The 26065-nt window shown below is 34.3% G+C and overlaps 1 protein-coding gene across 4 annotated transcripts in view; it reads right to left on the bottom strand.

The window, feature by feature from the left end:
• Col11a1 (collagen, type XI, alpha 1) overlaps positions 1-26065 on the bottom strand; it is a 175051-nt gene that overhangs the window by 55874 nt on the left and 93112 nt on the right. For all 4 annotated transcript variants that reach the window (XM_013031401.1, XM_013031403.1, XM_013031400.1 and 1 more), the window contains 11 exons: positions 24553-24606; positions 23665-23718; positions 23492-23536; positions 23345-23398; positions 23180-23224; positions 18966-19019; positions 15011-15064; positions 10500-10553; positions 7947-8054; positions 7469-7558; positions 7176-7229 (listed from right to left, as the gene is read on the bottom strand). In XM_013031401.1, the coding sequence (XP_012886855.1) occupies positions 7176-7229; positions 7469-7558; positions 7947-8054; positions 10500-10553; positions 15011-15064; positions 18966-19019; positions 23180-23224; positions 23345-23398; positions 23492-23536; positions 23665-23718; positions 24553-24606 (666 nt within the window). The remainder of the gene's footprint in view (positions 1-7175; positions 7230-7468; positions 7559-7946; positions 8055-10499; positions 10554-15010; positions 15065-18965; positions 19020-23179; positions 23225-23344; positions 23399-23491; positions 23537-23664; positions 23719-24552; positions 24607-26065) is intronic.

Here is a 26065-nt window from a genome sequence, read left to right as displayed (position 1 = left end):
AAAAAAAAAAAAAGAGTCTCACAAACTATCTTGCCCAGGCTGGCTTTGCAACGTGATCCTCAGATCTCAGCCTCCTGAATAGCTAGGATTACAGGATTGAGCTAGGATATTCTTTAAATTCACATCCCAATCAATTTCACTGGCCAATTAATTTATTACAAGTGTATGAGGAATTACTTTGCCACTTAATTTTCTTGACCGTATTTTCCTGACCTAATTCTCTGAGCTACATGAATATTTCCTATTAATAAGTTTGTTGATTATTAAAACACATAAAAGGAGTAGATACAGATCGGATGTTGTCAGAGACAAGTAAAAAAATATGATGATCTCTCCCTAAAATTGTTTTCATGACTAACTGAACCACTACTTTTACTAACTTATAGTGGGTAATCTTAAATCTAGGTCAGATGAATAATTTGAAAAATACTTGCTAAAACTATGGCTAAAAACATAGTTTAAACTTGATTTAAATGACAAATGTATTTAGATCTATGTATACATGTTAACACATGTTAAGAAAGAATTTCCATATTGCATACTAATTCATGAAGAATTTTGTGAAATAACTTGTTTGCAAATTGAATATACCAAATACTATTTATAAGGACTTACAATGGAAAAATGTAGTTAGTACTTTTTAGATAACAAATGTTTACACATCCATCAATACTGATTACATTTAGTGTGATATTAAACTATTTTAACAAAGAAAATCCACAACATGTGGTATATTATAAACCAGATAACAGATTTCTGGTAAATGACTCTGGAGGACAGTGCAGAAGAAAGAAATAATTGTTAGATTTTCTTAGTATTTTATGTACAAAAAACACAGTCCTAAGTATAAAAATAACATAGATCTGTATCTAATTTTTAGAGGAAGAAAAAGAGAGAAAATTCAGGAGGAGAGGAGGCAGACAAAGAACAAAAGAATATTTCCTGAAGTAGGAAGAGTGCAAAAATATTCCTTACAAGTCTAATAACAAAAATATCCTATTTTTTCTAATAAACACCAGCACTAGACAATGTGTGATCCAACTGTAGATTTTCCAATTGTCTCTGACTAAAAGCAACACCCTCAAGATTAATCCTTAGCGACAACCAACGATACAAGATGCCTTGGCTTTGTCTTTCATTTAGCATTTCACTTATATAACTAGGAAAGGACATAATGCATATTGAATGTAAATAAGTTAGTACGTAAGAAAGTATGAGGATGTTAGATAAGTTTCAAAAATATATTCTCCAAAAGTCTCATGTGAAGTCAGCATAAGTTTTCAAATTTTGCAGAACATTATAACAAATGTACATTTTCCTCGAGTATATGGAGTATCAATATTTACCAAAAAAGCATGTATTGTTTAACTGAATGTATTATGGTTGAATTATCCTATGAAAATAACTCATTGGTTTTACTAAAGAACTAATACTTGTTAGGTTGATCATGAAGCATGTTTAATAGTTAGAATTAATCAGGATATCTAAAATAATTAAGATATTAAAATTAATTAAGACATATAAAAGTGTTTCTTTAGATATCATTTTAATGTATTGCAAGTAAGGACAGAATGATTAGACTCACTGAGAGTATATGTAGTTTGTAGCTATAATATATTATATTTTTATTACAAAGCATAACTATTTTAATTTCTCCCTTAGAGCATTCATAAGATTAGATTTTTAGATTACCATCTTACTTGTGGGCCCTGCATTAAAATTAATAACAAATATATTACTTGTCTGTGGTTAAAATATTGCTCATGATCTTGTCACAGCTCATAAACTTTTAAACAAGTGATCAAAATTCAGAGAATTTTTTGATGGATATTTGTGCAGAAATTGCAATTGAAAGTTTCTCTTCTACTAGTTATTACAAATATTTGGCAAGCCTGGATATCTATAATATCAGTGAGCTCTGCAGTGATTTAATTTTACACATAAATAAACGAAAAGTGAAAAATCTCTGATGGTACCTATTGATTAAACAAATAATATGGAGCAAATTTGCAAATCTTAAATATCTCCAAGTAATCTTTTTAAGGAATATGCTTTTCAAATCCTTTAAACTCACTGGAACTGCTGAGAAGATCTATCTTATGTAAAATTAAATTTAAATCAAATATTAAAACATGGAGCCACTTACAGATTCAAAATAAATACGGTGGGAATGGTCCTCTTAGGACACTAACCATCAAGATAAAATGTATTATAGTAGATGCCAGTCATTGAGAAACTCAAAGTGTAGATGAACTTTCTTCCATAAAGGGTAAGTACTTACTAGCAATACATTTTTTGCATTGTTATATAGGTGGCTGTAGTAAAGATCAAAAGGTTATATAATTGTTAAATAAATGAACAAATGTATGTAAACAAAATGTTGAGATTTAACTGTAAGATAACATAATAATCAGTTCCACCAAAGAAGAGATTTCTGGTATTTTCTTCAAACCAGAAAGCCCTATATATAAAAATAGTGTCATCTGAATCTGTAATCATTCTGGTGCTAGTATAAAAACCATATGAATAATTGATTTTGAATAATCGATTCAGAGCCTTGTGATACTACAGACACCAGTCTTTGGTCCCCACCAAAGCAATTTTTCTCTGTAGTTCACTGCTAGTTAGATATAATTGTAGCTTACTGACATCCATGTGAACAACATAGTGAACATATGATTTTCCACTAAAAATAATACTTGACCTAATATGAATCACAGAACTTCTTATATTTCATAATATGCATGAAAAAGTTGCATCCCTAAATATTTCTTTTACTCTGCTTCACTTGTTCCAGTTACTTCAAACCTTCACTTCACTCCCATTTGCCACTTTAGAACTTTGATAATCATATGCCACATTATATTTCCGCTTTACCTTGGTGTTCTGTAAAATACATAGCAAAGTGGATTGTTCTTACAAAAATTCAATGAACCTCGCTTCTCCCAAAGCATGTTCTACTTTAGAAGGAGTAGATGCTTCCATAACCATCATATTCTTCTGCCTAACATTTTCTTTATCTTAAATAGTTGTACAGTCTTCTGTAATCTGTGAGGACAAGGTCTAGTGAACTCCAGCCCTGGCCTTTCCAAGGATTCCCTTCCCTGCAATCATAAATTTACTGTTATGTCCTTCCTTAGCCTGTTTCTCACCCTCCAACTTATAATAATATTTATCACATCTTTCATGTGTTATTTCATTTGCCACATATCGTGTACATTGAGTCAGCACTATCTTCTGTGGTGCTTAACTGTTGCTAATTGTCAAATAAAGGATTTCTGAAGTCAATTAAATGGATAACATATTAGAACATTCCATTTGATGCATTAGTCTATAAATAACAGGATAATTATTCATGAATACTTCTATCTCCTGGAGATATACATTGGCTACAACCTCTGCAAATGCCCAGGACAATTTGCTTTCTTAATCCCTAAAAGGATGGCTATAAGTCATTTAATCCTTGCTGTCATGATTCAGTTTTCAATGGTTCAGTGATTCCTGATTTAAAAATCATTTATCGTTTAAATGAGATTACTATAGAATCTGAAGGGCTAATTAAATGGATGGCATTTTATTGGAAAATTGAATATTTTGTGTCCAAAATATAATTTTCCTTATTCAACAACTTACATTTCCTGGTAACATCATAGCTACTCATTTATGATTATATTTAAAATATTCTACTCAATTTTACCAATCCCATAAAATTCTAGATCTAATAACTAGAGTACTTCCTTAAAAATTTTTCAGGAGATGTCCAAAATTACATAAATCTTTGTGACATTACATTGGAGTAAACAAGTCTACTTTCTACATCTCTAAGGGCAGCATCAATCCACTTACAAAAAACACTAGTTACCATATCCCCAGAATCTTTATGTTCTACAAGCTCTTTTTCTTTTCCTTTCTTTCCTTTTCTTTTCTTTTCTTTTTTCTTTTCCTTTCTTTTCCTTTTTTTTAATGTGCTGGTCCTGGGGCTTAAACTCAGGGCTTGGGTACTTTCCTTCAGCTATTTTGCTCAAGGATAGCTCTCTACCATTTGAGCCATAACTACACTTTTGGCTTTTTTGGTAGTTAATTGGAAATAAGAGCCTTAGGGACTTTTGTGCCCAGGCTGGCTTTCAACCAATATCCTTACATCTTATTCTCCTGAGTAGCTAGGATTACAGGCATGAGACACCTGTGCCTGGCTGTTTTTCAAGCTTTATTTCAATATTAGTCTTGTGCTAACTTGAATAGTTAGAAAAATATGATTATTTGGGTAAATGCATAAAAGAGGGATTGCTGGGTCATAGGGGAGCTCTATGTGGAGTCTTGAGGAACCTCCATACTGCTTTCCAAAGTGGTTGAACAAATTTACACTCCCACCAATAATGAAGTAAGGTTCCCTTCTGTCCACATCCCCTCCAGCATCTGTTGTTATTAGAGTTCTTGATTATAGCTGTTGTTATTATAGTTCTTGATTATATGGGGTGAGGTGGTATCTCAATGTTGTTTTGATTTACATTTCTTTTATGGCTAGGGAGGTTGAGCATTTCTTCATGTGTCTATTGGCCACCATTGTTTCCTCTTCAGTGATGTCTCTCTTTAAATCTTTAGCCCAGTTATTTATTGGGGGAAAGAAGGGGGCAGCAGGGGTGTGGGATGGGAGGGGGAAACAAAGGAGGAGGCAATAATGCTTGATAAGAAATGTACTCATTACCTTGCCCATGTAATAGTAACCCCTCTGTACAATATTTTCACAATAAATAAATAAATAAATAAAAGACTTTGAAGCCAGGCCAAAAAAGAAAAAAGATGAGTGCTATGTTCCAAACACTGAATTGTAAACATATCCACAATAATATAGGAAGCTCACCTCTTAATGAGAGACAATTATATTCAGATATAATTTTTAAAATACTAATCATAACAGGAACTCTGAGGGGTTAGAATAGAGGCAATATGTCTATAGAGAACTTAGTAGTGAACATTACCACTTTGTGATTGAGGAGTTTCCCCAACAGAGTGGAGTATTGTAACAAATGGAGTGGAGTACTGTAAAATTAAGGAGAAATGTAAATGCATACTCACAAAGTAGAAAATACCATAGTGATTTGAGGGGCAAAACACATGGCTGAGTACCTGTAGCTCATGCTTATAATCTTAGGTTTTCTGGAGGTAGAGACTGGAAGGATCATGATTCAAACTAGCCTGAGATAAAAGTGCATAAGAACACATCTCCCCCAATAAAAGCCTGTGCATGGCAGCACAGGTCTGTCAATCAAGCTTCACAGGAAACTGGAAGTGGGTAGATCATGGTTCCAATGTGGATGAAGTTAAAAACAAAATGGAGGGGGGGATATCGCCTCAATAGAAAAAGAAGCAATCATGAAAAGACAGTTTTTGTGTAATCTTATTATAACAGACAAATTCTGAATATGTTGAGCCACATGTGTCATTCCAGTTATGGTAGGGCTGTAAAGACAAAGATGATGATGTAGGGCAACGTGGACATAACCAACAAGACCCAGCACAACACAAAGGAGTAGGAGCCATGATTCAAGTGGTATAGCCACTGACTAGTAAGGACAAAGTCTTCAGTTAAAACCCCAGTAACATCAAAGGGAAAGGAAGTTTAATAAATTAGACTGGATAGAACTAAAGTAAAAATAAAAATAAAACCTCAATGTAAATAATGAATGAAAGGTTTAGAACAATGGACTCAAGGAGATGAATGAAATCACTGTCAACGAAAGAATGAAATATTGGAACAAATACTACAGGGGTCAGAAATGAAGAAAGAAAGATAAATCAAAGGGTTTGAATGTGTAATTATATAGATGCAAAACAATGTGGATAGAAGTTGTAAAGGGATTTAAGAGAATGTTCAGCTCTTCAAGATAAAGAAATAAAATCAAGAATGAGAAAGGCCATTGCATACTGGATTGTGGATGTTCTAGTGACATTTCACAGCCCAGATGGAACAAAGGTGAATTTGTAGAGAAAGCAAAGGCTGTATTCTATACTTCACTGTGTAGTATGTATGTGTGTATTTATGCATGTATATACATATATATATGTATGTATGTATACATATGCATGTATACACACACACACATATATATATATATATATATATATATATATATCATCAGAAGAGTCAATGTACATATTTGCAAATGGAACTAGGATGGGTGGGGTTGGAAAAACTGGGGGGAATGATGGAAGGGGTAACACTTATCACTATTCATTGTACTCAGAATTTGTAATGAGCCTGGCACTGGTGGCTCATACCTATAATCCTAGCTACTCAGGAAGCTGAGATCTAAGGATCATAGTTTAAAGCCAGACCAGGTAGGGAAGTCTGTGAGGCTATCTCTAATTAACCACAAAAAAACAGAAGTAGAGCTGTGGCTCAAGTGATAGAGCACTAGCCTTGATCAAAAAACTCAGAGGCACCACCTAAGCCCAGAGTTCAAGCCCTAGGACTGGAAAATTAAGAAAAGAGAGAAAGAAAGAGAGAAAGAGAGAAAAAAGAAAGGAAGGAAGGAAGGAAGGAAAGAATTAGGAATGAGTTACAACCATTTTTCACCTTATTATTTTATTACCTTATAATATTACCTTATTAAAGGTAATGAAATATATTTATTGAAAAACAAGAAAAAATTAGGAAAATCTGATATTTACCTATTTTTCCATTATTACATGCTTGATAATTACCATAAAATAGCACAGATAACAGAGTGCACATATTTGTCATGTTTGTGAGGTTTTTCTATATCCCTGAAAAAATTCAAGTCTTGTCAATTACTTAGAATCAGATAAACTAAGGTTTTCTAAAAATGAATGGCAATATATAAAATAAGAAACTGAGTCTTAGTTTACAATCTTTTATATTACATTTTTAAATAAGAGGAAGCCCTTGAATGAATAAAAAACTTCAACCTATATTATTTCCAAACCTTCCATAAGCTTGACAGAGGCAGAAGCAAACATTTCCAATTGTCTAAACCTTCCTGTTTCTGCACTCATTAGTGCATGCAATTAGTAGAAAGCAAGCATTGACTGGTTTGATTGACATGTGTTTATTTTCTCTCCACATGCTGTGGGATCACAGCAGGAGAGTAATGAAAGAAGGGCTGTAATTTGCAACCACAGATAGCAGGTCTATTTATTATCACCATACTTACAACTGGACCTGGTGGGCCCTGGGGGCCTTCTCCTCCCTTCAGTCCAGGTGCACCCTGGGAAAGTTTAAAAAGAGAGAGAAACGAAGCAATGAGGAATGAATATAAATAGAAGGAGACATAACTGACAAAATGCACCCATAAATACTACCTGACACAAATACAAACACCGTGATATTCAAGTACTTAGGTTTGTATATTCTCTCTTAATTATTCATGATGCTTTAGTGAAGCTCCAAGAAAAGTGCTTCAAAGAAGAAATCTGACTTATTTGCTCATGTATATGTTGATGGTACCTGAGCTCCAGGAAGACCTCGTTCACCTGGGAAACCGCGTAACCCTGCTGGTCCATCTTTTCCTGAGATACCTTGAGGACCTGGGTCACCCTTAAAAAAATGCAACATGTATCTGTTAATTCAAAATATTTTCTACAATAAAACTGTGATGATTTCCAACCTATAAATAAAACCTGTAAGCCAAACTTATATATTATTTAATCATGAGACTATTCTGTGGTAAGCCACAAATATGTGTATACATATAAATACATAAAGATGAATGAATGATATGTAGACAAGAATAAGCAAGAATTAGTTTATGGTCAGTGAGCTAATTGGTTGTATAGTACTATTTGGTAATATCTACATTAAATGTCTTCCTGACACACCTTAGTGACACTATGGCAAACTACACAGAATGAAGGGAACATGGTGAGAATTATAAAGGAAGTAAATGGATGTTCTGAGTCAAGAGGAGACCATAGGCATTCAGTACCTTTGCACCTTCTTTTCCTGCAGCACCAGGAAGCCCTTGCTCTCCAGGTGGTCCAGGAGGTCCAGGATGTCCACGTTCACCTATTGGACCAGTCTCACCCGTTGGTCCCTAAATTAAACCAATAAAACTCTGTTAGAGTTTTGTTTCAATATTGTCCTTTCAATAATAAGGAGCACTGCGTATCACACAAGTTCTCTATTCTCATTTAGGTTTCATGATAACCTTTGAAGCACATCTCATAACACAATGAGAGAATCGGATCGGGTAAAGTTCTGAGAGGATGACACTCCATCTTGTTTAGAATATCCAACGGAAAAACATAAAGTCTGAAGAGATACTTTCTTTAATACTAGAATTGCTTCAGCGTGAGAGGCTGGATCGAGTATTAAGACTGTATGAATTTTGTTGGTTTGTTTTTGTTGGTCATGGGGCTTGAACTCCAGGGCCGGGTGCTGTCTCTGTTCTCCTAGTGCTCAACCACTCGGAGCCACAGCACCATTTCCAGTTTTCTGGTGGTTCATTGGAGAGAAGAATCTCACGGACAATCCTGCCCCAGCTGGCTTTGAAGCACGATCCTCAGATCTCAGCCTCCCGAGTAGCTAAGATTACAGATGTGCGCCACCAACTCCTGGCAAAGACTGAATTTTTATTTTTTATAACTGCGGTTTCATCTCATTTCTCTTTTTTATAAGGTGCCAAACTAATTTAAGAATAAATGGATAAATGGCACTGGTTCCACACTGGTAAAGACTCAATGAATCCCTGCTTGCTAATAAGCCAAGATCCCTGGAAACCCAAACAACCTTAAATGGCTCCCTTTGGGGGTTCCATGAACTAGAGAACTCCGGAATGTTAATTTATATTCATTTGACAAAGAATGTGGCAGAGGCATCTGGAAGTCAGTGTGTTGGGGCCTGCAGCACCTCCAGGCTGAAGGCTGTAACAAATAGCTGGCTGTTTTAAATTGCAAGCAATGCCAATGTGAAAAATGTCAGGCTGTTTACAAGTCCCCAAGTGGTGCTGTTTTTTGGTGCTTAAGTGTAATAAGGTTTGAAGTATAAATAGAAAATGGTGACCAGTGGCTTTCTGTCTCCACTTAGAGCAGAAAAGCAAAGCAAAGGATTTAAGTCAAAGAGAAAGATTCCAGATGCTGAGGTCATTAAATGGTAGAATATATGATGGAAGCTGCTCTGTCATAGCACTTCCTGATTTTTTTTTCTAAAATGGCAACATATTTCTAACTTTCAGTTTTGGAGACAGAAGAAATGATGACATAAAGCTCTGAATTTAAATGCCTTTATCTCTGTAATTAATGAAAATCTCCAAGGTATCATTAATGTGCAAACACATTCCCCCAAATGGCTTTTTTTTCCCTTGAAAATCTGGACACTAAGATTAGAACTTCAACAACAAAAATTAAAAACATGTTAATTCAATAGCAATCATCACTGAAAAAACATGAGCCAGGTGCATCTTAATTTAAAAAGCGACAGGTGGAGTTAAAATTCCTTTGTGCAACCAGGTAAAGATAATTTAAAAAATAAAGATAAAAAGTGTGCTGGGTGCTGGTGGTTGGTTTATGCCTATAATTTGAGGCTGAGATCTGAGATCTCTAAGACTCTTATCTCCAGCTAACCATTGAAAAGCCAGAAACAGAGATGTGGCTCAAGTGGTAGAGTGGTAGTGTTGAACAAAATAAGCTAAGGAACAGTGCTCAAGTACATTCGTTTTTTGTGTGTGTGCGAGAGTGCTGAAAAGTATTTTGGGGGAAAGAAAAGAGTACTTAAAGCAATTAAGTGAGACACTTATTAACTGCTCTGATTACTTCACTGTGGTAAAATCCCACCTTAATAACCTAAATCTTCTTTCCAGTCAATACATTTTGATAAAAAGGATAAGTATTATGTTCTATTCCCATGATTTATTATCTCTTGCTAAGAAATAGTTTAACTCAGGCTAGTGAGCTAGATTGAGACTGTGTCCTATCTATATTGAGTACTACTAGAAATTGCAATTACTCACACATATTCCCCCTGCCAAAAATCTAAGATTTTCATTCTGAGGTAAATAACACTTATAAAATCAAAAAAATCTTTTCAAATATCTTAAAACTTAAAATGCAGTTCATTGCAAATACTAAAATATCTGTGGGACAGTGTATTAAACTATCATATTTCTAGATCTAATTAATACTCAAAAGTTCTTATGCTATGATAAATTATGGGTGGTTAGTTCATTTAATTAAAATCCCTGGGTTTAAAATTGGATGTTACAATATAGAGGTTATGCGTTAGTGTCAATTTCTCTGTGAGTTTTCTGCTTCATTATCATTATTCTCTTTTATTCATTTAGGCAAATGAAAACTATCTTTAGTGACACCAGTGAACTGAGGTACATTGGATCGTGGCAACTTCCATATATTGAAATGTAATCAGAAATCTAAAATGAGATCATTTGGAATTGTAATCAATGGATATATTTCTATGCACTTGGTAAAGTGTAAAGATACACATAAGAAATGAATCTTTAGAACAATAAAGGAAAGCCACATACCTGTGGTCCAACCACACCTCCTGGTCCAGGGGGACCTGTCTTGCCTTGAAATCCCTAAGGAAACAAAAGCATAATCTATAAAAACTGGAGGAAGAATTAAATGTAGATATTTAACTGGACAATTGGATTGCTACTTAAGATAAAAGAAAGTCACCTTTTGGGTAGAAACCCTTCTTTTCAAATGTTAAGTATAAGTTATGACTGTCCAGTTCTCCTAAAACTCAATTTGTTTTGCTCTTCCACATATCAAGTTATGATGAAGCTACCATATTCAGTAAGCTTTTAAAAAATTAAGTTAATATGATGAAGCTGGTGTAAAAATATGGACTTTATTTTTTTCTTTAGTAATGCTATTCCAGGCCAAAGAATATACATATTTCATCTTTGGATGAAATAACTCATAATTTAAACATATTGCTTTTCTTCCTTCTTTCTCTTCTTTCTTTCTTCCTTCCTTTCTTTCTTTCTTTCTTCTTTTCTTTCTTTCTTGCTTTCTGTCTCCCTTTCTTCCTTCCTTCCTTCCTTCCTCTCTCTCTCTCCTTCTTTCTTTCTTTCCTTCCTTCCTTCCTTCCTTCCATCTTTCCTTCCTTCCTTCCTTCCTTCTTTCTTCTGTTAATACTTGAGGTTTGATCTCAGGGCTTGTGCTGAATAGGCAAGTACTCTACCATTTGAATCCTGTCTCAGCCTTTTGTGCATTTCAGTTATTTTTCAGATATGACCTCAAGTCAGTAGTCCAGGTCAGCCTCAAACTGCAATCCTCCTAATGATGACTCTCACATAACTGAGATTGCTGTGTGCACCCTTCTGGCAAGAGTATCTATTGAGTCCATTAATGAGAAAGTAAAGGGTAAGCCATGTGCTGGTGGCTCACTCCTAAAAATCTAGGTACTCAGGAGGCTGAAATCTTGAGGATCCCAGTTCGATGCCAGTTGGGGCAAGAATGTCCTTGAGACTCTTCTTGTCAATTGTCCACCAAAAAAATATGGAGGCAGAGCTGTGGCTCGAGGGGTAGAGTACTATCCTTGAGCAAAAAAAAAAAAGTGTTCAGGAACAACATCCAGGCTCTTAGCTCAAGCCCAAGGTCTTGCGTGCACGCACACGTGTGCGCGCGCACACACACACACACAGAACAAGACAAAAAAGAAAAAAAAGTGACTTATTTCAAAACACATTGTCATGATAAAGGAAGATAAAAAAAATAGTTCTTCCAACTCCCAAGTTTCAAATAGAGCTGTAGTCTCAATAGCTAAGCCAATTAATGCTGAGGGAAATAATAAGAAAATTTCTTTCCTGTAGCCTCCACAATTAGTCATTTAATCCTTATGAAACTCTCAAAAGATAGTCTCTTCTCTTATTCCTGTAAAACTCATCTTATACAAAGGGTAATTTTCTTTTTTTTCTCGGCAATTACAACACTTTTCCAATCAAATTCATTCACTTGTCCACATTAGCTAGAATCACCATCTCCCATCTCACAGAAAGACAGCCAAAACAAGTAATAAGTATGCATCAAGCAACATTAGTGGCAAAGTTCAGCCGAGTCTGCATCTCTAGTTGGCATCTTCAGCTTTGAAAACATGTCCTTTCTAGCTGTGCTGATTGTCCCTTTGTCTTTGAAGAGCTACACACTACATATTTGTGTGAAATGTTCACTTGATTTGCATTACCATCTTTCCAACAGTTATTCAGTAAGTGTGACTTGAAGGGGATGATCTAATTCTCAAACTCAAAAAGTTGAAAATTTTATAGAGCTTTTTGTCTTAGTAACTATGAGATCAACAGCACACAGAAACAGTTATACTAATAGATTGAAATTAATTGATTAATTTATTTGCAATCCACACATGTACTAGTTTATTCATTTTCTTGTAGCCCATGTACGCAGGCCTTAGGTATATATACATATATATATACACATATATGCATGTATATATATATGTATATATATGTGTGTATATGTATATACATATACACACATATATATGTGTGTATATTTGTATATAGATATGTGCATATATGTATATGTGTATATGTATATATGTGTATGGGTATATACATATATATGTGTGTATATATATTATCTTGTAGCCCACGTGTGCAGGTCTTAGGTTTGTATGTGTGTCTATGTATATATATATATATATATTTGTGTGTGTGTATATATATATACATGTATAAATACATATATATGTATATACATATACATAGACACACACACATATATAAATACAGCAAAGTTAAATTCTCTTTTTCTTTTATTCTAACTCTTGTACAAGGATATCGTTTAAATCCCAGTCAGGATAGAATATGGTAATAAGGTATAGGTCTTATCTACAGGGTTATTTGCTTCACTTAAATATTTGTGAATTTGTGAGTACAATTGTACAGAAATTACTGCTTTTTTCCATGAGAACCTAATAAATAGAAGAATTCTTACAAGAAGAAAAATGTTTTGTACTCGGACACTAGCAAAGAGGCCCTAAGGCCATCTTAAGAATTATCAGGGCATTCTGCTCAGATTATAGGCTCACACCCATAATCCTAGCTACTCAGGAGGCTGAGATCTGAGGATCGGGGTTCAAATTCAGCCCAGGCAGGAAAGTCTTTGAGACTCTTATCTCCAATTAACCACTAGAAAGCTAGAAGTAGAGTTATGACTTGAGCAGAAAGCTCACAGACAGTGCCTAGGGATCTGAGTGTCAATGCAAAAAATTTAACTCATTTGAAAGACTGCTTTGAGAAGAGAGACTGGAACATACTACTCATAGAGCTAACTGGACAGTTTTCTGTATTCTGACATATAGCTACTCAGAAGGCACTGCACAACTACTCAAGCTGGTATTAAAGCTTGGCATTGTCCATGTGATGCTGGCTTAGCAAGCATACAGAATTAGAGAGTGATGAGGCTGCAGACATTTCCAGCCACATTTCAAGTGGTCTGGGGGATCATGCAATGTCTGCCATGGTCAGAATCCCTACCAGCGTCCCCCAGCTGGGGATTGTGAGGGGGAAGCTGAAAATGCAAGAAAGGTCAGGAAACTAGAGGTGCATGTACATGGAATATCTGACAAGGAAAGCTGCAGACAGCAAGTGAATACAACCAGCCTGAGAGAGAGGACATGAGCATTACAAAAGCAAAGGTCACAGGAACAAGGCTGCCCAAGTCATGTAGTGTCCACAGTCCCACCAGCCTGTCCCTTGAACACCAAGCCCAGAACCGTAAGTTTTAGTGTCTACCCCACAAGGTTTTGGTCTTGCTTTGGTTTCATCTCGTATTCCTGTACCTTGTTGCACTGTTTTGGAATGGTACCGTTTATACTCTGCAATTGTGCATCTGGAGTATGTAACATACTTGTATCTTTAGAGATTTACAGCTCAGAATCTACCTTGAGTGTAATATGAGACAGTGTTGGAACTATGGGGATTCACTGATGTGTACTGAATTAATTTTGGATTACAAGGTGGACATGAGCCTTTTGGCTCAAGTCAAAAGGCTTATATTTGGCTTAATTTTAAGGAAGAGCTTGATGAGTGGTAAATTTGTGATCTGGATTATAATTTGACTGGATACAGAGGTACCTAGGAAACTGGTCAAGCACATCCCTGGGTATATCTGTAGTAATATTTCCAGACAGAATTAACCACATGGGTAACACCTCCCTGAACATAATTTTAACTATCCAATAGACGGGGAACTGGTGGAAAAAAAGAGGAAAGAAAGAAAGAAGAGTGCTCACTATGACTGGCCTTCCCCCTCTCTTCTTCCTGGCATCCATGAGATAACCAGCCTCTTCCACACATAGTCCCACTGCCCCAGGCCCTGAAACTGGAGCTATGGATCCTGGATGGAAACTTCTAGGATCATTAGCTAATATAAATCTTCCTTCTTACAAGTATGTGTGTCAGGTATTTTGTTGCAGGAATGTATTGTTGAACACAATTGGTTACAGTTGTCAGATAAAATTAAATTATATACTTTTTTTTTCAGTCTACAGTTTCCTTTTAAACATTTGATGCAGTTTCAGGTCCATTGCCCTTAATGGTTCTGACATCATCAACCATGTCATCCTTGTGGAATTGGAGGAATTGTTCTGCTATTATGCTCACAACATGCGTTTGTTTTGTATCTTTCTTTTCTTTTAGATAGGAAGAAGGTGATAAGTTTGGGAGTTATGTATCTGTCAATAGATCTCAGAGAAAGGGTCAAGGACAAACCCTGGTGGAACTATCCAAAATACAAGGGGTCCTCCCCTGTCTATTCAATCTTAAAACTCTGGTCTCGATAATAAGAGTAATCATATCAATTCATACTCTGTTTTTTCCAATTTGACTGAGTATAAGCTTTGCTTTACTTATGCATTTATTTAAAGGTATTAATAGAGATCCAATGCAATTCATGTACCTGATTGTCCTACAAATGGTAATTTGATTGTTAGTGATGAAGTTATCCTTTATGACCTGCAGAGGTAGTAGAAATAGGAAATTTCAATCAAGAAAATGCTGCTACTTACAGTTTCTCCACGTTGCCCAGGGTGTCCTGGAAGCCCATCTTTCCCAGGCGGCCCCTGAAATCACAAATATTAAACATTCCATGCCATCAATATTTCTTGGATTATCATTTAAATGCAGTACATTTAAACAGTTGTCCATTATACCATCATTTAATGTTCTGTTTATTTTGCAGATGTTCAGGAGAATTTATATATAAGTGCATAAGTCTGCTAATATAATTCTCTAGCTCTAACTGAGGCTAATTTTTTTTAAAAAATAGAATATATTCCAAACATGTTTTATAACTGGGCTCCTTATACATTGAAATAAGGATAACAGAGAAAGCTAGTGTCCTCTAGTGGTGATCTGTCGTTTTTAACCAAAATGAAAAAGAAATGACAAAAACAACAACAACAACAAAACCCCACCAAAACAATGCACTGTACCCCTTAATCTGTTTTCAGTAAAGGAAACAATATGCTAGGATTAAGTCTACATGTCATCAGAACCAACTTTTCCTTCAGATTGTCTAAAATTGCCCTTGGAAAGCAAAAAGTTAAGTACTAAAGAGCAAATCTGTTGTGCTATTTATTCCAATTACTGCTATTTATGGTATTTAATGCCCTTTTTCATGTCATGGGGATTAATAAAAGAAATTAACTAATTATGTAACGCAAACTGCCAAGTTCCTATATTTTAGTGACATAGTAGCAAGAGATCCCTTCCTGATTTGTTTTGTAGATTACTTATTTGCCCCCAGAATCTGTTATTTAGGAATTCAAATGTCAAAACATGGTTAACAGGGAAGAAAAGAAATATTCTCAACTCTCTGAGAAACTGAATATTGATTCAATAGTGACACTTTTAATGATAATAGACTAATCTCTTATAACATGATAATTATGGAAATAAATTTTCATATATATGTACGTATATGAAATAAATATATATGTATATATTTGAAATAAATATGTATATATATATATTTTTTTTTTTTGGTCAGTCATGGGTCCTGAATTCTGGGCCTAGGTGCTGTCTCTCAGCTCTTCAGCTCAAGGCTAGGACTCTACCACTTGAGCCACAGTGCCACCTTGGCTTTTTCTGCTTATGTGGTACTGAGGAATAGAACCCAGGGCTTCATCCATGCAAAGCAAGCGTGTAGGTGTGTGTGTGTGTGTGTGTGTGTGTGTGTGTGTGTGTGTATTTACACGGTGGGTCTGAACCAAAGATTTAGTTCAAAAATACTATCATTTTCACAGATAGCATTCTTGCACCAATTTCACCTAAGTAACACTTCTTTGGAGTTGCTAGTGGAGATACAGGCACTCTTGTTCTCTAATCACATCTGCATTGCACATTGTCATGGGAATTACCAGATTTAATTAAAAACTGCTTTCTATTTCACAGAGGCATGGCTTGTTCATGTTTTTTCAGGACCACCGCAGTGATTCTATTGTAATTTCTCTCCTTTCAAGACTGGACTGTTTCTAATAAAGAGTGTTTAACTATATTTCTTAGGTTTCCTTTCAAAAACATAAGACAATGGATCAATGCATTAGTCTCTAGGTATATAGCAATGTCATACTCCTCTCTGCTCTCAGTTTTGACATAAAACATAGAAAGTGTTCACTACTAGAATCTTTCATCTACATCAAGTTTCTCAGAACATCAAATATCAACAATTTTTCTTCTTTGTCGCTATTTTAAGTCAGATGGGAATGAATGTTTTCCAATTTAGGTCAATACTGAAGGTTTTACTAAATACAGAGCATGCCCTCCAAAGTACAGTAAATGTGGGTCCATTTCCCCCACAATAGAAAAAGTAGCTCTAAAGTAAAGTATATCATAATCACTAAACAAGAGACCCATTTCCAACACATTCATAAATATAGACAGCTAATACCTCTGCTGTTTGCTGACAGAGATGATCAGCATTAGGTTGTTGATATTGATATTCAGTTCAAGTTATTCATGATAGTATGTACCCATGTGACTTTACTAGGATTCTATCATGATAACTAAGCATAAGAAAAAGATTTAGAACTTTATCCTGAACATCAAACATTTGAATGCATTTCATTCACTCTTAACTTTCAAAAGCAATATTTGCAATGGTTTACTTTTTTAATTTCTTTCAAGCTAGTATACTAGCTCTTCGATGTTTGACCAGTGAATAACTTCTCCTTTTCAACTCATCTGTACTTCTCTTATAAAATTTAATCCTTTAAAATAGAGATTGTAGATGTAAATGATGTCATTTAGGGATAAACATTATAAGATGTTTAGTTATGATCTTAGTTTCAGAGAATAGAGCTAATGGCTTTAAGATTAACCATTATCATTTATCTTGACCTAAGTCTGCATTTTTAATATAAGCAATCACTCTTAATTGTAGTGGCTTGATATTACCATTTAATAAAATAAAGCAAACCAATTGTCATGAGATTTCAAAAAGTTTAAGCATTATTTAAAAGACTACTACTATTCATTAAAATCTGCTGCCTTTTTATCTATTGGGTAAAAATCAGAGACAATTCATAAAAAGAAAATATAAATAGTTGTCTAAGAATATTTCTTCTCTTCTAATTTCCAATTTTCTTAGAATATTCCTTGTGTGTGTGCATGCACACACACTCATGCAAGCATGTACCTGTCTGAGCAAATTAATTCCTGATACCATAAAGATATACCACTTAGTATGTAGATTAATCTTCTTCCTTCACCTCCATTTTTTATTTTTATGCCAAAGAGATAAAAGTATTTTTTCCAACTACATAAAAACAATGCCAGAGAAATTGTGGGTACTTCTTATTTCATGCTTTATTATTTCACTCTACAGAAAAGAGTATAAAAGCTATTCTGTTTAGCCATGAGAGCAGTATTTCTAACAGTGTCGTGTCTTTCCAAGTAGGCTACATGCATCTTGAGTGTAGGTATTTATTATGTTGCTAGTACCCCTTAGAGATAAGAATGAATGCATGGTGATCAATGACTCACCCTGCCAGAAAGACACTTAAAAGAATAGACTGATAAAAGTCTCAGGGGACATGATGCAAATGTTTCTTTTTTAAAGAATCAACATCATGTGATATCAGGAAAATAATTCATACCCACATAGGTGAGTATAAATGGAAAGAAAAGGTTGTATATCTCATGACATTTTTTGTTACTAAACATTATTGAAGCATATGGCTTCAAAATACATGTTGCTGATATTGCAGGGCTATATTGGATTAAGAAGCTGACCAGATTGCAAATGAAAGGTAAACAATAACAGCTGAACATCAGAGACTATGCTCTTTTCCCATGAACATGTAAGTATAAAAATAATGTGTTACAATGAATTTGTAAAGAGCTGTGATGGTGATATTCTAAAGAACATTTCTGTGGGAAAATTTAATGAAAGAGCTATTATTCAGTAAGGGTTTTCTTTGTATTTTCACACAATGCATTATACACACAAAAACAATATGAATGAATTATTGAATGAATCTTCACGGCATGTAAATACCAGAATGCTGAAAGGAAAACTGGGGAAAGAGTAAATGAAGGAAGATGAGAAGATTCCATTTAATAATGGACAATAAAAGTGAGTTTTATAAATAGGCAATATTTGTTATCTGATAACAGTTTTACTGCCTTAAATTATATTCATTGCAATAGAGATTAGTTAACAAATGTAGATAGACAGACAGACAGATAAATAGATAGATAGATAGATAGATACCTTCAGGTGACTGGTATATTTCAAAGAGTACTTAATAAGAGGAATTTAAGTTAAATTCAGCTTAGTATTTATAAATGAAATACAGGATATGAACTTTGTACATTAAAATACATTCTTTGACACATTAAAGGAACTTTATAGAGAATTTTACCAATCTTTACATCTAAAAACTATTTAAATTGTAAACTAAGCCCTCCAAAAAGTGAAAACAATATCAAATGAAGAAAAAGAGGACCTGTGACACTTACAGGGGGGCCTTTGGGTCCTGGGAATCCGACTGGACCTTGAGGTCCTTGAGGGCCCTGAAAATTAAAACAAAAAAGGGGGGGACATTTTACCAATGTGTTTAAAAAGCCATAATCTATCATGTGCAGATAATTTCTACAGACTAAATACAACATGGTGTCCAACTTCTACAGAGGAATAGAAGAGTGGTTATGCAACTTCATCATCACCCATAATCACATGGCTGGAGCTTTTTCATGTGATGGAATCCCCTTCAAATCAGTACTCCTATCATAGGGATACTCTCAATATTTACAGTTCTTATATACAGTGAATAGCATGTACATTGAAATGAAAAGTTTGACTGATTTGGTTTTTTACTTAAACATTGGATAGAAACATTTATGAAATATATTTCGATTCAATTCTTTAGCACTCCAAAAGAAAAATGATGTCTAAAATTACCTCTATCAAAATTCTGGTTCCAGGAACACATGACCCAAAGAAAAGTATGCAATTATCACAACAAGATCATAAAAGATATTTCTAACTAGGCCAGCTATGTTGTGGCATTTTCGCTATCATTTATAACTTGTGTGTCTAATATATCAGGCATTTTGCTAGGCAAGCTAAAAAAAGAACTTTATTTTATAATTATTCTTATTAAGATTCAATCCAAATATATATTTATATTGTTATTCCTGTTTGATGCTTAATTGGCTGTATTATTCAACTCTCACTTACATGTCTTTCAAAAGCATATAGCGGACCCAGTTACAATGATGGAACTGGGGGCAGAAAAAGAAGAGAAAAAGATAAGATGTCCAAAATATAGTCCTAGTTCTCAAATGAAGATATGTAAAATGGAAGATAATATAAGTAATATTTTCTAAGTAATAAAATTAGGATAGGATTTACCTATTTTCTAATTAAAAATGAAACTTACTGGCATTGGTCTTTAACAGAATTTGCTTTTGAGTTACTACTGTATAAATTAATTAGGCCTTCATAAGGAAAATTCACATTACCAGTTCTCCTCCAATGCTACCACAGAAACCAACACAATTTTTTTTATTATTACCAGCATTTATCCTAACATCAAAATTAATGTGACATAAAATTACCAAAGCACTGGGGAAATGTAAAGAATTTATATGTTTAAAAAATCTCATTAAACTAGAAAATACCGATTTTCAAAAGCTTATCATAAAAATCATAAACAAAAATCTATTTAAGCATAAAATTTTCAGACAGAATGCTTTAAATTTTGTGAATAACCCTGTTTTCCTAATTTCTTAAATGTCTTTGCTTTATCAAACTTTCATAGGTGTCAGAAGAATTAAATTTCATTTTAATTCCTTTAAGGAAAAAAATAAATCTGTAGGAAAGTAGATTTTGATTTGTGAATTCCATAGAAAAATGTTCACAGGTTCTTTAGTGTTAATCAAAATATAATGTCCCATTCATATCTGAGGTTATACGTTACTCACTACTGGGTACCTGCTCCTAACTGTAAACGATCAACATGTTTTAAACTATGCCCCATTGTGATTAACATGATGAAACCTAATGCTATGGGGTTCAGTGGAACCCCAGATGTAACACCCTCTGTTCAGAATATCCACAGTACATCTATGACATACTTGTCAGCCATTCAGCATGGGCTAACAAGGTACTGCTGTGTTTGTGTTCAAGCCCCCATTATTTTACTTAATAATAACCTAAAAGCACAGGAGGAACAATATTATTAATTTTTCAATAGTGCACTACAGTTCTTCTAGTACATTATTAGTTGTTCTTGTTAACTCTTATGGTGCCTAATTTATCATCTAAACTTGATTATAGGCATATCTGAATAGGAAAAGGCAGAGTTCATTTAGTGCAGAGTTCAGTTGGCAGCATTCAGTGCCGGCTGCTGTTTCCAGTACCCCCTGCTCTAGTCTACTCTAGTACAAGTGTTTATAAAAACTGTGTAAAGACTGTTTTGGAACCCATTTGGATTACCCAAGCCTACTGAGAGTTGAATTGTAGGTAAATCATTAAAACGTTTAATATGCTGTAAATCTTGCAAGAGTGTTATTTAGGTCAAAAATTACTCATTTATAGATGTACAAAACCCCATGTTGACAATGAACTTTACAACTTGGGGTGGGGGAGGGAGTAGTTGGGGAGGTGGGGAGGTAGGGGCAAAACAAAGAAGAGGGTAACAATGCCTGATAGGAAATGTACTCATTACCTTACTCATGTAACTGTAACCCCTCTGTATAGTCTTTACAATAAAAAAATATAAAAAAATTTAAAAATGACTAATTTATGTAAACTTCAGTTTTATTTTTATATCTACCCTTTTGTTATTTTGGTTTAGTTTTGGTTTCCTAAATTTGGCAAACTCAGGCCAATTAGAAGCTACAACTGATAACTTTAACAAAGACATAGTTAGCAAATCAGTAGTATGAGGGGACATGTTTAACTAGAAGAATTTCCTAAAGAATTTAGATAGCTATGCATGTATGTATACATGTATGCATGATGCATTCATGCATGTTGGTAGACAGATGATAGATGTACACAAAACACATACATATGTCATATATATAGTTAACTATCAATATGTTAGTTAAAGATGTAGTAATTTAAATGGTCAAAAATAAGTGTCATTTTCTCTAATTGAATGACACTAGTCTACTTCAATATACCTATTCATATATTTTAAAAAACATTATGATATGAAAATACTTATATCATTCTTTAACTGTGTGCTTAAGAAAAACTAAAATAATTCATAATATTCAAAAATGCTTGCCAATAAATGAGGTCAAGTCAGAATGCAGTGTGCCATGTAATTTGGAGAACATGAAAAACAGGTACTCATTATACAAAAACTGAATATATACAAATGTTTATTGTGATTATGTGTATAATAACCCTAACTTTGAGAATGGTTTTACAGTTACTAGTACTCCAGCTGTTGGATCACACAAGTGTGTTCCACATTAAAGTATAACATCATAATATAATCATTGTATTCAATTTTAAAGAGACTCTGATAAAACACACAAATGTAAGACATAGGAAGAGAATAATTGCTATTTTAAATAAAAAACTAAACTGTGCTATAAATAATTCATTCATTTTGAGTAATTTAGCCGAATTCTCCCATTAAAATGTCTTAATCCATAAATATATCAAATATTTGTATTACTTATGATTTCAAAATGTACAGCATGAATAGACCTAATTAGGAATAGTTCATTGAGAATGAGAAACATTTAGTAATTTAATTTAGTAATTTAATTTAATTTATTATTAGATGACGTTGTAAGGACACTCTAATTAAATGTTTATTCTGTGACTTAGCTAGTTATACTTCTATTAACCAATAGAAACTCAATTTCACTTACTGCTTCTTACAAAAAAGAAATATTTATGCTGTTTTCAGTTTAAAGTAACATACTTGTGATTTTCTGTTCATCAACCATTTTAAGTTTCAAATATGTGATAATATATGAAAATACATGAAATGCCCTCATGATACTTAAATTATTTTTAATAGAATGTGAAGAAAAGTTTCAATTTTCTTTGTATGTAACAGATTTTAAATTGAAAATTCTTACAGAAAAATCTAGCTATCAAAATGCTGCTTTTTGAAAAAAATTAAAAGCCAAACAAAGGATATGCTTACTCATCTGTATTTGAATTTATTTTACATCAATAGCAAGTCAATTTACTATTTTTTTTCCTAATTACTGGAATAGATAGATGTTTTATCCTGACTTGAATGTGTATTGATTCTGGCTTAATGGCTATGGTAGCTTGTATACTACCAGCCTAATATAGTAATGTCACTGGCAAAACCTGAGGCAAATTGACTACTAATAAGGACAAGAAGACACAGGGTATATGTAAAGGTACTTAAAAATATATTTAAGACAAAAATCTTTATTTGTCCTGAACTTAAGAGTGATGTCTTAGGCCAATTGCACATAGTATTCTTTATTTCTATAACAGAACTCAGTGCATATAACCAGTTTAACTTTTTAAATTATGGAGTAAAAACAAATAATTGAAGAACAAGAATTTCTTAACTGGGACTAGATTATGAGGATGAATGTGTGCATGCATTTGCGTATCTGCATATGTGTTTCCATATATGCATTTGCATATTTTTCCCAGAATTTTAAATACTGGTACACACACACACACACACACACACAATTAGATTTTCTCTGATACATACCCTTTCACCAGGAGGGCCTGGAGGGCCATCTCCACCAGAAGTGCCCTGGCAACAAGAAAAGAGAGAATAATAATTGAAAAAAAAGAGTCTCGGTTCTTTGCCACAGCCTCCATCCTCGGGAAGAGGAGATGAGGCAGACATCCAATATGACATTTGCCAAGGTACCTTTAGGCCCGGCTTCCCAGTGGGGCCTCTCGCTCCCCTCGAACCTCGAGGACCCTACAAATGAGAGTACAAAAGAGATGTGATCTAAACATATCTTAAAATTATTAATCCCGAATCAAAGTCAATGTTGTGAAACACAGTACCCACCGTTGGACCACGCTGACCGCGAGGGCCTGGTTTCCCAGCTACACCCTGCCAAAGACAATGCAAACTCCATCAGTACTCAGTGAGGGTAACCACATTAGCGAGTTTCTTCATGAGAGATGGGTGCTCATTCAGGGACATTTACACCAACTAGTTCCAAACAAAGTAAGTCATACCCGTGCACCTTTCTCCCCGTTGGCACCTGGAAATCCGGGAAATCCAGTGGAACCCTAAAATTATAAAATAAATAAAATATAAACAAAAATACTCTACAGTGTTCAGATGTGCAGGTCACAGCTGCCATTCATTTGGAAAGCAGTCATATGGCACAGGTGACTATATATACATATACATATATGTATATATATCCAAACATACAAGTAAACATATATGTAAGTTTAGGATATCATGAAATACCTTTCACATTGCAAAGTTTATAACAAGTTTATAACAAGTTTATAAACAAACTTACAATGGTATCTGAAATCCTGGAAGCATGGAAAAGTATGAATGGATTAAAAAGGAACACATATTTTTAGTATTTAACTTTACAAGTAAGATAATCAAATATTATCATATCTCATTTATTAAGGAACAATTAAAGGATATCACTGTAGAACTCAAAATATATTCATTTTCTTCCATGGAAGACCTTATTCCAATTACAAGGCAGTAGCTAACTGTACTTCTCATGATCCTATTTCCCATGATCCTCCAATCCCAGATTGCCAGGGTTCCTATTATCCCTGCACTTCAGATGTTCACATGCCCTATGTATGGCCCTTTTCTATCTCACACACACACACACACACACACACACACACACACACACTCACACACACATATACAAGCATATATACACACATCTGTAATAAACATGCATATTAAGTTTAATGTTTAATATATCAATACTTTTTATTTGCAGTCCTGAGGACCAAACAGAAGGAAACTGAATTTTAAGTCTTTATTTTCTCTTCTACAAACTGTAAAGGAATCATGAGTGATTAATTTTAATGTTTTTCTAATAGGCTGAAAAACTATATAAAATAAATGAATAATTTTACCTTTGGACCTTGTCTTCCTGGATATCCTGGTAATCCTGGAACTCCAAGTTTTCCCTAAAATTAAAAAAATAATGTATCTATATGTATCTATGTATGTAAATATAACATATATAAATGCCCTAAATAGAATTGCTTTTGTCAATCTGAATCACTTTTTAGATATAGAACATCAACACTGTACGTGTGAAAGGAAGATTTCCAATATTCATGTTAATGTACTTTTGTTATTCATATTCATTTTCACAAGAAATGAAAAATCACTGCCTAGGACACATTTCCAATGGTTTTATCTTGCTTAATAGTCTCTGTTTAGGTATACCTCTGAGGTCATAAAGGTATAGTGAGATCTCTTTAGTTAAGGGTATTGTGTTTCTAAAGATGGTATATTTCTTTCTAAACAGAGACTATTAAGCAAGATAAAAGCATTGGAAATGTGTCCTAGGCAGTGATTTTTCACTCACGCCTGTAATCCTAGCTACTCAGGAGGCTGAGATCTGATGATCAATTTTCAAAGCAAGCCAGGGCAGGAAAGTCCATGAAACTCTTATCTCTAATAAACCACCAGAAAACTGGAAGTGGCACTGTAGTTCAAGTGGTAGAGCGCTAGTCTTGAGCTGAAGAGCTGAGGGACAGCACTCAGGCCCAGAGTTCAAGCCCCACAACTGACCAAAAAAAAATAAAAAAGCAAATCCTAATCTCTGTTATTTCAAGTCAGTTTATATAGATGGAAGCATATTTAGATGTTATAAGTAGGATTATTTCATTGTTTTGTTTTTCTGATTCTAAATGTAAGTAAGTATATGTAACTTTTTCCTCATTCAGTATAAATGATATAATTATAAATATTTGTGTCAATAACATGGATCAAGAGGCATTTTCCTAATAAATAGATATATTGAACTGGAACCCCTATGTACAACTGAAGATAAGTTTTAAAAATTAAATAAATAAATAAAAAGAAATTTTGTCAGGCCAGGGCTCAGGCCTACAATCCTACTTCTAAGAAGGAGGTAGGGATCAGGAAGATTAAGGTTGGAGGACAGCGTGGACAAAAAGTTTGCAAAACTTTATTTCAATCAGTAGCTGAGAGTTGTGGTAGGCATCTGTCACTATAGTGACCTGGAACACTATGATTTGGAGGATCATGGCTCCAAGCCAGCTCAGGCAGAAAGAAAACACTGGTCTCCTGGTGCATGTCTTTTATCTCAGCTACTAGTGAAGATTAGAAGGATTGTAATCCAGGTTAGCCTGGCAAAAAAGAAAGATCCTATCTCAACAAATATCCAGAGGGCTGAAGGCATGACTTAAGCACTACAGTATCAGTGTAGCAAGCACAAATCCTATGTCTAAATCTCAAAACTGCAAAAGGAAAGAAAAGGAAAGGAAAAGGAAAGGAAAGAGAAGGAAAAGAAAAGAAGGAGGAAGGCAAGCAGGCAGATGGGCAGAAAGGCAGGAAGGAAGAGAGGGAGGGAGGGAAGGAGGGAGGGAGGGAAGGAGGGAAGGAGGAAGGAAG

This window comes from Dipodomys ordii, unplaced genomic scaffold, assembly GCF_000151885.1.
Source record: "Dipodomys ordii isolate 6190 unplaced genomic scaffold, Dord_2.0 Scaffold139, whole genome shotgun sequence".
Classification (NCBI taxonomy): Eukaryota; Metazoa; Chordata; class Mammalia; order Rodentia; family Heteromyidae; genus Dipodomys; species Dipodomys ordii.
Note: the sequence above shows the minus strand (reverse complement) of the source record. Positions and strands in the feature narration are given on the sequence as shown.